At 47.6% G+C, this 13169-nt stretch overlaps 1 protein-coding gene across 2 annotated transcripts; it reads right to left on the bottom strand.

Annotated features, from left to right (window-relative positions):
* Nucleotides 1-294: 294 nt before the first annotated feature.
* CHMP7 (charged multivesicular body protein 7) lies at nt 295-12543 on the bottom strand. 2 transcript variants are annotated; one of them, XM_035022562.1, is made up of 10 exons: nt 12157-12540; nt 10277-10448; nt 4016-4201; nt 3745-3878; nt 2845-2893; nt 2482-2601; nt 2100-2198; nt 1804-1864; nt 1158-1337; nt 295-926 (listed from the first exon to the last, which is right to left on the bottom strand). In XM_035022562.1, the coding sequence occupies exons 1-10, from the start codon at nt 12453-12455 to the stop codon at nt 874-876; spliced, it is 1353 nt and encodes a 450-aa protein (XP_034878453.1). In that variant the 5' UTR covers nt 12456-12540; the 3' UTR covers nt 295-873. The 2 variants fall into 2 exon arrangements, with proteins under 2 accessions (XP_034878453.1, XP_034878454.1); XM_035022563.1 differs by lacking the exon at nt 1804-1864 and having other exon boundaries at nt 12157-12543.
* Between the last annotated feature and the right edge of the window lie 626 nt (nt 12544-13169).

Raw genomic sequence — 13169 nt, 5'->3', positions numbered from 1 at the left:
TCTGTGGTTGTGTGGCTTGTTCTGATACACATATTTAAGTTATATGTTAAGTTATTCCATGATGGGGGCAAGGCAAATATTGTGCCTTGTTAACAAAAATCTGGAGTTTGGACTCCCGGGGCCCTACAGTCACCTGGGCTTCTCCCCCTCAAGTTCAGAAGACTCAGAATAACTCTCCAGTCCGCAGATCTTCTGCGTAAGATGGAAGAGGCAGCAGCGTCCACCAACTACACAAGCCCTCTGACCAGCTGTTGTGACTCTGACACTCAGGGGTGACCTCTTTTTCTGAACACCTGGAGAATCTGGCCAGTGACCCCACAGAACAACCTTTCACACTGTACGTTCCTCCATAACATGGCAGCTGTTTGATTCTCCTTCCTCGAGTTACCAACGAAAACAGAGTAGGACTGGAACAAGTTGTTTACTTGACCTTACAGACAGAATAAAGTCCTCGGGAAAAAGCAGTGGGGTGGGGAGAAGGGAATGGTTTTGATTTGGCAAAGCTGCAACTCTTTCACCTTCATTGGCTGGAACAAAGCTGGCGGGTGAAGACAAACCTAACTGAGCCAATGGCAAGAACTGCAGGCTATGAGAGACGACAGGTCAAACACGGAACCGTATAAATTGTGGCACTATAAAGATGAGAAGGCAGGTCCATGACACCAGCTGGGAGCACGCCTTGCGAGCACGCTCCCAGAAATGACATCTGTCCTGTGGTGAGTGGTAGCATCCAAGATAAATCAGAGTAGCTCTCCTTCCTCCTCTTCCCAACAAATTCTGAGAGTTTCTCATTTAAATAACTATGTACACACACACACAAGCCTGGTCTCTCTTTTACACGAGGGTCCTTCACTTGAGGGTCCTAGAATGGCTTTAGAGAGTCGGTTCCAATTGCCTTTTTGGAGATTTACTGCTTGGGACCAAACCTGTAAGGAGAAGAAATGACTGAATTCCACAGCAGGCAGACCTTTAGGATGAAAAGCATCCCAGTGTTTAAGGGGTCGAGTCTTCACATAAATAATGAGCCCGCAACTCCCTCATGGGGTTAGTACCCTGGCAAATTGAGTACTGGGGCTGGAACTCACCAACCCTATGTGGGCTACTGTCAACCAGAGGGCCCCATGCCCACCGGCAACCCTGGGAGTATAGCTCCATACCTCCCTCTGATAAGGACAGTTTCTCAAGTTCAGCTTCAAGTTCAGCGTCTGAGATCCTAGGGTTAGGCACACTGTTGGTATAAAATGTCTCAGGGGGGTTTTCAGGCAGATCCAAAGGTTCTTTGGTGGTATCCCGAAGAAGGATGTCCAGTTCCTTCTCCAGTTCCTCACTGTCAAAATCTGGAAAGAAAAGATGGCATGAGGACATATAAAGTCCAGGGAGCAAATGCATTCATGAGTCAAGGATGGAGGACGGCATAACTCAGCTCAGCTTTATAAAAGATGTCCAGGCCTCCTTGTAGGTCAGAAAAATCATATGAGTCGGGAGGCAGAGGGCATCTCCAAGCAAATACTCTTTTCCCACACACAGAGCTAGGTCATCATGGGGATATATTCTGCTAACACCACAGAACTGACCCTGCTTCCCCTTGCCCTTAAAGGAAGATCTTCCAGTCGGAAGTCTAGTGAGTCAAGGTCGCTACAGCCCAGAGAGGTTAATGGTACAGTCTACCAAGGGGGGTGAGCCCCAGAAAGGAGAGCCCTGCCTGCACCAGGAGAAGTAGATCTATGATCCAACCCATCACAGCACAAGGAAGGGAAGGCCTCTTAGGAAGGAAGGATGAAAAGAACTGTCTTGTCAACTCACCTAAGCCATTGGTCACCCCGCTAGCCAGAGTCTGAGAAACTTCATCCTGGGTGTCACACAGCTGTAAGAGAAAAGCACAAGGTCCTGAACGCGGAGTGGCACCTCTGGGAGTCTTGGCCTTTCGGGCTCAATGTTCAGGGTTACCAAGTCATGCTGCCCTGTCTGAGAATCAAGACAATCTTCCTCAAGTGCCCAAGGGAAAGAGTCCAGTTTGGGGAAAGAGGAAGCGCTGCAAAGTCACACCTGCCCTTAGTAACTTCCTTCTGTAGCTCTTCCTCCCTGGCCCCTTCCTGTACCTCTTGGATCTGATCCACAAGGCTCTCTGCCTTCTCCACTGTGACATCCTTCATGGAGAGTTTTAGTGCTCCTACCCCGGCCTGATAAGCATTGAAAACCTAAAAAGAAAGCAGAGTTATCAGTGCAAATGAAGAACACTGGGCAAAATACATACCAATATCGTGTCATCTCCGAACGATAACTCTGGGGTTTTTTTAACCACCCGCACTTGATTCATCCCATGTTCACCGAGGCCAAAACTTCCCAACAGGAGAAGCAAACTCCCAACCCGATCCTGAAAAAAACCCAAGCCTCCTCCAAACAGCATAGCCACAGTGCAGGGACTGAGGAGTGTATGCCGGTGAGACGGCCCAGATACTGGAGCAGAGGGGCGGTGGCTACCATCTGGTCTGTCTGCGAGGCATAGATCCGGTCCAGGATGCCTTGAACAGTGTCCAGCTTGGCATGCAGGGCCTCGATGCGCTTCTCTGTCCGTTGCTTGGCCTTGAGAGACCTCAGTGCCTAGGGGCGCATGGAGACTTGGTCAGGTGGGCCAGAGGGCCAGAGGAAGCAAGGCTTTCTCAGTGGTAAGACCACCCCAGGCCTCCTCCTCTTCTCTCATTTGTAAAGCAAGTTGTGGTACCCGGACCACCTGCAGACGTTTCCCCTCGTGCCCCAAGCTCTCCTCTGAACCGCTGGGGCACCACCACCCACTGCCAGCCCAAGGCACAGGTACACAACTGGAGGGGAAGAGGGAAAACTCACCAGCTGCTTCTTTCCTGCTCGGCATGCCCGGCGGGCTTCTTCTTTACACCTACCAAACACAGGGGACAGATCAAGATGACTGTGGCGCAGGACGGCAGTGTCCTGAATAGTCCCCGAGAGTCCCACTTAATTAAGGTACTTTCAAATCTGAAAATCAAATCAATTCTACCCAATGGCCAGAAAAACGATGCCCAAGAGCCCACTGGCAAACTCCCGCAGCAAGCTGAGATATAAACTTGAACATATGCACGCGACAAAGGCAAACCGGCCAAGGATAAGCTGTTTCAGCCTCCAGGGAAGGAGAACATGCCAACAAGGCACCTTAACAACACAGTCCCATTTCAGGAGCCACGAGAGAAGGAATCAATTCTTAACACCAACAGTGGCCTTGGACGTATTCCCTGGCTTTCCCACAATGTTGGGTCTCTCTCACTGTAAGGAGTGGGCATTTTAATTCAATGTCCATATACCCTATGTTTCGGAGAAGCGTTCATGTACCTTTAGCAGGGATGTCCTCACCATCTAAGGGGAAGAGCAGGAATCCCTCAGAAAGAGCCTGGAAGGCAGAACTTGCCTTGTTCACTACGGTATTCCTAACTCCCTAAGACAAGGCCTGGCTCGACAAACACTGGTTAAAAGGATACTGGCACGGAGGAGGATAAACATAATGCTAACAGATGTAATCTTGGGGGGAAGAATTAAAATTCATTTTTTTTCCCTTTGTGATAGTCTTGTTTTTGCAAGATTGCTGCACTGAGCAGTTAGTACTCTGTAATTAGGAAGATTAAAAAAAAAAACACCTTTTTTTTTTTTGAAGGGAGCCCACAGGCACCAATGCTTTGCTGCTGTGAGGGCCAGCCAGGGTGGGGGTTAGAGGGTGCTCAGCTCAGGGGTAGTTACCTCTCTGCTTCCTGGGACAAGGACTCCACTTTGCGCGAGAGCAGCTGTTCACTCTGCATCAGCTGGTATACCCCAACATCTACGTCGTTGACAGGAGAGACCTTGGCATGTGGCCCTCGGGCAAACTTCACAATCTGAGGGACAGGGACAAATTACTGGGGCCCCTACCACAAATGCTGAGAAATCCCCAGGCAGGAATGCCCGCAGGCATGTCAGTATGCACTTAATAAGCCATCGGGGAGCCAGTGAATGAACAGCTGGACTTCCGTACCTTTTCCCCATTCTGCTCGAGAACTGTGACTCTCTTCTCTTTCTGCAGCTGCAGCAACACCAAGTAGAAGGTCCTCTCGTCTGGACAGGAGCCCGCACAGAGGGTGCTCAGCTCTGACAGGGCCACCACAGGATGGGAGGAGAGAGGGGAGTTCTGATACAGACGATACACCTCCTCAGCCTTCTCCTGCAGGGGAGGCAAATGTGCTTACACGCCTGGCCACTGCCCACGGAGCCCCGTGCGCCCTGACCCTATGTTTCCAAACCAGGATCATGCAAGACAAGGGCAGGGAGCACTGGCCCTGCCACCCCTAACGTAGCAGCTTTGGAAAAGGAAAAAGAAACTTGAACTTTTTCTAGAACTTTCTAGGTTTCTTCTCTAAACCTCAGAGGGAAGTCTGGTGTATACAGATGAAAGGAGGTAGATGATATGTGTATCGGGAGCCAGCTCCGTGCTTGCATGTCCATGTGGGACTTTATGTTTCTGGGTCTCCCAGCCCAGGGGAAGGAGGAGGAGCCCAAGGTGGGGTGGTGGCACAGCCATGACCGAGAGTTGAGGCCTGGTTTTCAGCTCTGCCTATGTGGCCCCGGACCAGTCAGTCTCACCGGTCCTCAGCATCCCTCTCACAAACTGAAGAAGGTGGAGGAGATGACATCCAAATTTCCTTCCAATGCTGGTCTCTCCATTTTTATGCCAACTGGCGATAATGCAAACAAGAACATTACTGAGTCTACAAAGAGTCTCAAGAGAGAAGTATGTGACAATGAAGTGGGATAGGGCTTTTGTGAGGAGCCTAATATAAGTTTCAAGAAATAATGCCACTGTGTTCTTCCTACATGGAAATTACTCTCTCAGTCTTCCGCAAATAAGAAATACTTACTGAGGTATGCACAGAGTGCTGTGAAAATCTGCGGAAGGAATAGCCAGGAGTTCAGAGATTGCTTGTGGGGGGGACAATTGGTTGTTGAGCAGAATTCCGAAGGGTTGAGTAAGTTCCTAGATAAATTAAGTGGGAAGAGTATCTCAGGAAGGGGGATGGTCATGAGCAATGGCATAGAGTATGAGTCAATATGGTGTTTACGGATGTGGACAGGAAGGGGAGAGAGAGAGCAGGAGCACTTCTCTCTTATACAAGTTGTAGTATCTTCTTTGCTATCCTTTCCCTGCAGATGGTGGGTAGTCATGGAAGGGAAAGGGCAAGGCTGGATTAACAGAGATCTAGCTAACAAGCGGGAAAGGATGGATTGTAGGAGCTAGGCTTAGAGGCAGGGAGACCATTTATGCAAGAGACTAGTAGGGACTGAACGGGGCAGTGGTGATAGGGACAGGGAAGGGATGGGTTCAAGAAAAATCCAGAAGATAAAACAGGCAGTCCCCAGTAACTGGGCATGGGGTGGAAGGAGAAAGAGGAGTCCAGGATGACTCTTGGGGTCTGGCTTGAGTGGCTAGGTGGATGTGATGCTATTAATTAACAGCAAAAACACAGAAGGAAAAGCATATTCTATAGGAAAGACAAAACATTCCATTTTGGGCATGTTGTTTGGGATGCCTCAGGTACACCCAAAAAGATACGTACAGCAGATAACTGGATATAAAATCTGAAGCTCAAAGGAGACACCAGGACAGGATATATAACTCTGAAAGTCCTCAAGCATATAGAAGGTAACTCAAATCCCAAGTGTAAACGAGTTACCCAAGGAAACTCAGAGAACAAAGTAATAAGCTGAAGGAAGACCAATGTTTAAGAGATGAAGGAACTCACAAAAGAGACCCAGAGCACCACTTAGGGAGAGCCAAGGAGAACCCACGGTGTAATGACCCTAAAATCAAAGAAATGGAAAATTTTAAGAGGTGAGTGGTCAACAGTGTCAAAGGCAACAGAAGAGTCTAATACAATAGAGATTAAAGTTTTCATTTGATTTATTTGCCTTGTCAGATAATATTACTTACTATGAAACTACTGTAGTAAGAACAGTGTGGTGTCCACACCAACAGATGAATGGTAAACAACATTAATAAACAAGGTTGGGTCGCCCAGGTGGCTCAGTTGGTTGAGTGTCTGACTTTTGATTTCTGCTCAGGTCATGATCTCAGGGTCCTGAGATTGAGTACCGCGTCAGGCTCTGCGCTCAGCATGAGTTTCTTTCCCTCTGTCCCTCCCACCATTCGTTGTGGGCTCTCTCTCTCAAAGAGAAAAATAAATCTTTAAAAAAAAAAAAAAAGATGCTAAGACAATTGGCTATCTGTTTGGAAAAAAATCGTTTTTCCTTACCAGATATACAAAAACACATGCCAAATTACTGAAATTTAAATTGAGACAATATTTTTTTAGAAAAGATTATTTATTTATTAATTTTTGAGAGAGAGAAAGAGAGAGAGAGCACAAGCAGGGGGGTGGGGGGAGGGCAGAGGCAGAGGGAGAAGCAGACTCCCTGCTGAGCAGCAGTCCGATGTGGGGCTCGATCCCAGGACCCTGAGATCATGACCTGAGCCAAAGGCAGATGCTTAACCGACTGAGCCACCCAAGTGCCCTGAGAAAATATTTTTTAACATTTTTTTAAAGATTTTATTTATTTGAGAGAAAGATGGAGTGGGGGGAGGGGCAGAAAGAAAGACAGAATCTTAAACAGACTCCCCGCAGAGCGTAGAGCCCAACACAGGGCTTAATCTCATGACTCTGAGATCACAACCTGAGTCGAAATCAAGAGTCGGATGCTTAACCAACTGAACCACCCAGGCGCCCATGAGAAAATATTTTAAAAATCTAATTATCCTTGAAGTGGAGGATGCCTTTGTAAGCAAGACCAGAAATTCAGTAGCCATAAAAGAAAATTTTTAGAGATCTGACTATAGAAACATGGAAACTTCTCTATGGTAAAAGACATTATAAATAAAAATGAAAAGCAAAAAAGAGACCAGAAAACAATATTTACATCCCTAACACTAAATATATATATATATATCTACCCCTAATACATTAAAAAAAACTCCTAATTCTAAAGGACAAACACTCCAATATAAAAACAAGCAAAAGATATAAACAGGCAATGCAGAGAAGGGGATTTGTAAATGGACAGCAGACAGGGAAAAGGCTGCTCAAATCCCAAATAGGAAGCATCATTTTTGTTCATCATATTGGCAAAATTTCAAAGACTCATGTTATCCAGTGCTGGCAAGGATGTGGGGAGACTGAACACTTTAATGAACGTGTGAATTAGTACAAACTTCTGAAAAGTAATTTGGCAATTTCTGTACATATGCATTTCTAGAAATCTACTCCATAAAAATAAAAATAGAAGTACATAGATGTATACACAAGGCTGTCAAAGAAGTATTTTTTTTTTTTTTGTAATAGAGAAATTGGAATGACTTAAACATCCAACTCTGTGGTAACTATTGCTTAAATTCTGGTGTATCTATAGACTATTATGCAGCCATCCGAAAGAATGAAGTAGATCTATATTATGTAGGGGCCTGGAAAAATGCTCATAACATATTGAAGTGTAAAGAAAAAAAGGCAGGTTGCAGACCAATAAGTAAAGTAAGATTCTATTTCTGGAAAAAATGGAGTGTGTGTGCATGCATGTTTTTGTATGTATGTGTACATTCATGTATTTATTCAACAAATGTTTACTGACTCTCTATTATGTAGCAGGCGCTGTTCCCAGAGTCCCAGAGCCAATGGAACTTCTCCTTTCTGGTAAATCAGTAAACAAGCAAATAATATTTTCAGGAAGCAGTAAATGCTAACAACAAAATAAAACAGAAAGCAACATACAACGATGTGGGACAAGGTCCATGAGAAAATACATGAAGACCCGAGCACGCATGTGTGCGCACACACGAACAGAAAGGAACGCACCCAAAGAGATGGAAATGGGATGAACAGAAAGGAAACGTTCGTTTCTTTGTATAGTTATTTTAAATAGCAAAACTTAGGGGCAATTTTTACTTTTTTTGTATTTTTTCAAATAAAATAAAGTTACTGGCTTTGTGTGTCTAGACTTGGGAAAATCAATTTACCTCAGAAGTAGGCTTTATTTTATAAAAATATCCTGATAAGACTCTTCAGTCTCACACAGGGAAACAAGGTTCCATCCCAGGAGAAAACAGTGAAGTCACCATATATTTGAAAGCAGATGTAACGGAATGAGCTTGAGTGTTAAGCGCTCTGTTTTGTGATGTAAACTGGGTCTAGATTGAACAGTACCATGCTGCTGCAGAGAGAGATTTATTTTTCTACTTAAATAAGATTAAACTACCCTGCAGTTAAAAATTATTGTTGGTTCTTGGAAGACCTATGTTATTATTATTATTTGTTAAGATTTTATTTATTTATTTGACACAGAGAGAGAGAGAGCACAAGTAGGCAGAGAGGCAGGCAGAGGGAGAGGGAGAAGCAGGCTCTCCGCTGAGCAGGGAGCCCGATGCGGGGCTCGATCCCTGGACCCTGGGATCATGACCTCAGCCGAAGGCAGCCGCTTAACCGACTGAGCCACCCAGGTGCCCCAAGATCTATGTTATTAATTCCACTTTCACCCCCATCTCTGCCTTTGCTCTCAAAAGACTATGAATCCAAAACCACATCTGTGGGGATAAATGAGTCTACCTCCCTTTGTTTCAGGTTGGAAAACACCTGAAGTAAAAGACTGCAAAGACGAATGGAGCTTGGCCCAGAACCACACAAACCATCCTGTAGTTTCTGCATGGCCTTGGCTACGTCCTGGAGGTCAGGGCACTGGGTGGGAGGATAATCATGTGGGTGAGGGAGGGGAAAGAGCCCTTCCCTTGAAGCAGACACATGCTGCTCAAATCGTGAGGGACAGGGAGAGATGATAGATTTTGGAGACCTCCACCTCAATCTGAGGTAGAGAGGGTTGGGGGGTCTGTCAAGGTGAAGAGAAACTGGAGCTTCTTTTGGGATAAGGGATGAAGATGCTGAGCTGGCTCCAGCTGTGTGGAAGCCTCTGGGGCTACGCAAAGGTCCTGAGGTTGGGCTTAGTCTGTGAGTTTCAAAAATAAGTACCATCTATGGTATACTCCTGCTACCTGGTGTTCAGTCAATTTTGTAAACAGGTACACACAGAGCAGTTTTGGTGGAGTGGTGGGGTTGAAACAGCTGTGCACTGGGTTAAAGAGCACTGGAAGGTCAGCCAGTGGTAACAACAAAGCTTGGTCCAGAAGGAGAGAAGCAGAGCACTAACGAGACAGTGGCCAGGTCCCACAAAGGAGTCATTCTGTGATGGGAAAAACCTGAGAGGATTTAGAGGCTGAGGAAGGAAAGCACCAAGCGAGGGAGATGGAATATATAGATCAGGAGGGACTGATGGGACAAGGGGACAGCAGGGTAGAGACAGACTCAAGAGCCCATGTGGAAAAGAAGACAGACTCCTCATCCTCCGATCCTGGGGAGAAATAAAGGCTCAGAAAGAAGATGTTAAACTGGATGTAGAAGGACAGACAACTAAAGGCTTGACTTAGATGATTCTACCTTCTCAATGAAATGTCAGCAGTCATGGAGGTGGTGTATGGAAGGCATGTGTGAGGGAGCTGGGAAAGGACAAGAAACTGGGCTGAGGAATGGCTCTGAGGGCCCTCCTAGAACTGGGCACCATGAAAGGGACCCCAGTCTTGGTGACAGGGTGATTTTCTCTAGCAGGGATGGCAGACTATAGGACTGGTCTATGGCAGTGGATGTGCTGGTGTCTCGGGTGGCCCGAGGGAGCTGCGAAGAAGCTGGGTGCATGCTCTAGGCTGGCTAGGGAAGGCAGGCCAAGAGGAAGCTGACCGACCAGGACAGCATGAAGGGACCAAGGGCCTGGTGGCCTCTTCAGTGGAACTAAGACCATCAGTGAGCTAGAAGGGGAGAGGGTTACAGTCACAGAGGAGGAAATCTGAACCTGGTCTGCTGATTTAAGAGAAGGCAAAGCTGAAGTCACAAGGTCCTCAGAAATCCTGAGAAATTCTTACCAGTAAACTACAGAAGGCAAATAATTTTCTAAACTTTAGCTTATCACTAATATCTACAACTACAAAAAGTAATCAACTGTATGTTATAGACAATTCCAAGACAGAGGATCACCTTTGAAATGTATAATCCAACTAACAACTAAATAATGCTACAAAAGGTCAGATAAACTCAGTTATCAACTCTGTCACCATGCAGAAAAGACGTTCTTTGTCTAAGGATACACCCAGGAACGTGGAGGACCCCGTCATCACCACAGATGAGAGCCAGACCTTGCCCTTCCGACTACCCACCTTAAGCAGCTCCACAGCTACGAGCACCTCCTCGGCAGGAACTTTATTATCCCCTAGCATGTTGGAAAGAGTCCACTTGAGGGGCTTCAGCAGGAAGACTCCAACCCCCCAGGAGATCCAGCTGCTGTCTACACTGGCCATGAAGTCTGACTCCCGCTGCAGCTCCCCTCGACTGCAGGCAAAGAAAGAGAAAGGCATATAGTAGGCTTAATGCAGTGTCCCATTCCAGTCCCCACCTTCCCCCAAGTGACAAATTTCATCATCATCATCATTAACACCATTTCTTAGGTACCTACTCTGTGCCAGCTCCTACGAGCAGCACTGTTTATGCTCCAGCTGAAAGCCTCACGACAATTCTGTGAGATGGGCGTTGTTGGTGGTGAATGAGAAAATTGAAGGACTGAGGTGAGCGAGGCCAAATCTAAACTATAACTTGGCTCCAAAATGCAAGCTCTCCACTAAGGCTGCAAAGCCTACCTTGAGACTTCCTTTTACAAATGAAGCTCAACATGATAAAATGAAAATAACAATAATGGGTCACTGTTAATGCAAGACCTAAGGAAATACACAAAGATGGTCAGAGAAAAGGTTTTCTGCTATTCCTAAGCTAGGGTGGAGATAGGACATAAACACTTTTATGGTACTGGTAAGAAGCAGCTACGCTTACTGAATGCCCACCATGGACCAATCACTGTGCTAAGGGCTATGTAAAGAATATGTTTCAAATCCTCATGATAAACCTAAGGACAATTATCATCATCATTTTATAGTTGGTCAAACTGAAGCTTAAAGAGGGGCATGTAATTTAGCAAGTGGCAGTGCCAGGATTTGAACCCAGACCATTTGGCCTTCAACTTGGTGCAGTACACTTTCTCAGAAACAGTAACTTTCAGAAATGGCTGGTCCCATCAGTGTCAACCAATGGAAAGGTACTGGGGAGAAGGGAGCCCTCTTAATCAGGAAGAGCAGCAAACTCAAAGCAACACATCAAAGTTGACTTTTTGCATTCACTGAAGGACGTACTATGCTAGCTAGGCTCCTCTCAGCATATGTACAATGTGATCTGCAAATGCTTTAGAATCAGGAGACTAGGGGGTCCAGTCCTGGCATTACCTCTTACTAGCTGTGTTACCTTGAGTAAGTTGCTTGATCTCAGTCTCAGTCCCCTCCTGTGTCTGCTGAGGATAATTCTATCAACTCTCCCTCAGGACTGCTGAGGAGGTCAGATGAATGGTGTATGCAAAGTACCTGCATACTATTAAGTGCGGTACATCTATTAAATAGATATCCATGCTACCGCCTCAGGTATCTCCAAAACCCTGCAGCTGTCACACAAGTAACACCTACAGAACCTTCTCAGAGCACCAAGGTACCCAGTAAAGCCCTCAACCTGCTTCATGTCCTCTGCTTCAACCAGCCTGTGGCAAGGACAAGCCAAGACAGGCCAGACATAGGACCTGCGCTGGGGGCTGCTGGCAAGATCCTCACAGGCCTCTCCCCCACGACTGCCGTCTTCTTAGTCCTGACCTTCCTTAGTTCGATAAATCCCATCTCGCAGACCTTCTGTGCCAGGGTAATTCAAATTGGGAAGCCCCCACGAAATAACTACACAACGGGATTCCAAGCCAGACAAGTCATTGTCACCTCTGCCAGGCGGGTTTCTCCTCCCACCGTCTGAATCTAATCTAATCGGACAATCCTGGCCCCCCAATTTGCCCGATGCCCCGTCTCCCTCTCCCTCCACACCCCTAACCCAGCCTCCTTCTTGTCCTCTTGTGCGTACTGAACAAACACAGATCCGCTCCTGCGGTCCAGACCCTGGGCTGGGCGCGGTACCCTCAGGGAGCCACCCCCGCCCCCTGGCCCGGGCCCGCCCTCACCGTAGTAGGTCCTGCAGCACGGTGGCCAGCCCCAGGGGGACACTGCCCTTGCGCTGAAAGGCCTCCTGCAAGTCCCGCAGACGCAGGCGCACCACCCCCTGGCGGCGGCTGTGGCTCAGCACCAACGGAGCCCAGAAGCCCATCTTGCTGTCCCAGTCGGTGCTGTTCACCTCGCGACTCCTTTTGAAGGCGGAGAACAGGAAAGACATGCGTTCCTCATCCTCCTCCCACTCGGGGGGCAGTAGGCCCGCCGGGTCTCCCCCGGCCGGGGCCTCGGCCTCCCGCTCCGGGGACCACATCGGAACCCCTGCCCCGCCAAGGCTCCGAACACAAGCCCGGCCCTGGTTCCCTTCCGCCCTAGTTCCCTCCCGGCTTCCGTTCCTTGACCACCTCCTCCTCTCTCATTACGTCATCGCCACCCCCAGCGTGAAATAAGTCCCGCGCCTTCTAAGCGCATGCCTTTCTCCGCCCTCCCTGCGCCAGGAGGCGGGATGATGACCCTATTTTCTGAGAGACTCAAAGCGCTTGCGCCGACACCTCCTCCCGCAGTCTTTGTGCGGCAAGAGGGGCTTCGCGCGTGCGCGGTGGGTAGGTGAACGTCCCGCCCCCTCAAGGATCATAGAGTTTGGCGGCGCATTATAGAGAGGCTAATGCTTATGCACCTCAATTGTGGAGGTTTCCGAGGGTGGGGCTGTAGAGTCCCGCTAAGGGGCGCCAGAGGCGCCAGGATCGCTGGTGAATTACTGCACGGCTCCTCCGACAGCCTCTACTTCAGACCCTTAAACTTCCAAGATAGCTTCCTTTTACGGTAATGTCAGCGGATAAACGACCGTCGGCCACTCAAGCTCTGTGACAGTGAACACACTACTTTTGAAAGATATATAAGCTTCTACTGTTCTTGCTTCTCACCTTCATCCCTGGAGTGCCGCTCGTTTCCTTCTCAGTGTCAGTATCCTGCTGATCCTCAAGATGGAGCTCAATTCTAATCTTCGTTGAAACCTTCCCCAGCTGTC

Source organism: Mirounga leonina, unplaced genomic scaffold, assembly GCF_011800145.1.
Source record: "Mirounga leonina isolate KUSES-001 unplaced genomic scaffold, KU_Mleo_1.0 Mir_176, whole genome shotgun sequence".
Taxonomy (NCBI): domain Eukaryota; kingdom Metazoa; phylum Chordata; class Mammalia; order Carnivora; family Phocidae; genus Mirounga; species Mirounga leonina.
The sequence above is the reverse complement of the archived record's forward strand: the minus strand, read 5'-3'. Positions and strand labels throughout refer to the sequence as shown.

Excerpts from the sequence above, each read along its gene's own strand:
- CHMP7 (XM_035022563.1), bottom strand. The coding sequence starts at position 12,455 with ATGTGGTCCCCGGAGCGGGAGGCCGAGGCCCCGGCCGGGGGAGACCCG. Across the intron at positions 4,202-10,276 it reads TAGCTGTGGAGCTGCTTAAG|GAGAAGGCTGAGGAGGTGTA; the intron begins GTGGGTAGTCGG and ends CCTCCCCTGCAG. Across the intron at positions 927-1,157 it reads ACTGTCCTTATCAGAGGGAG|GTTTGGTCCCAAGCAGTAAA; the intron begins GTATGGAGCTAT and ends TTCTCCTTACAG.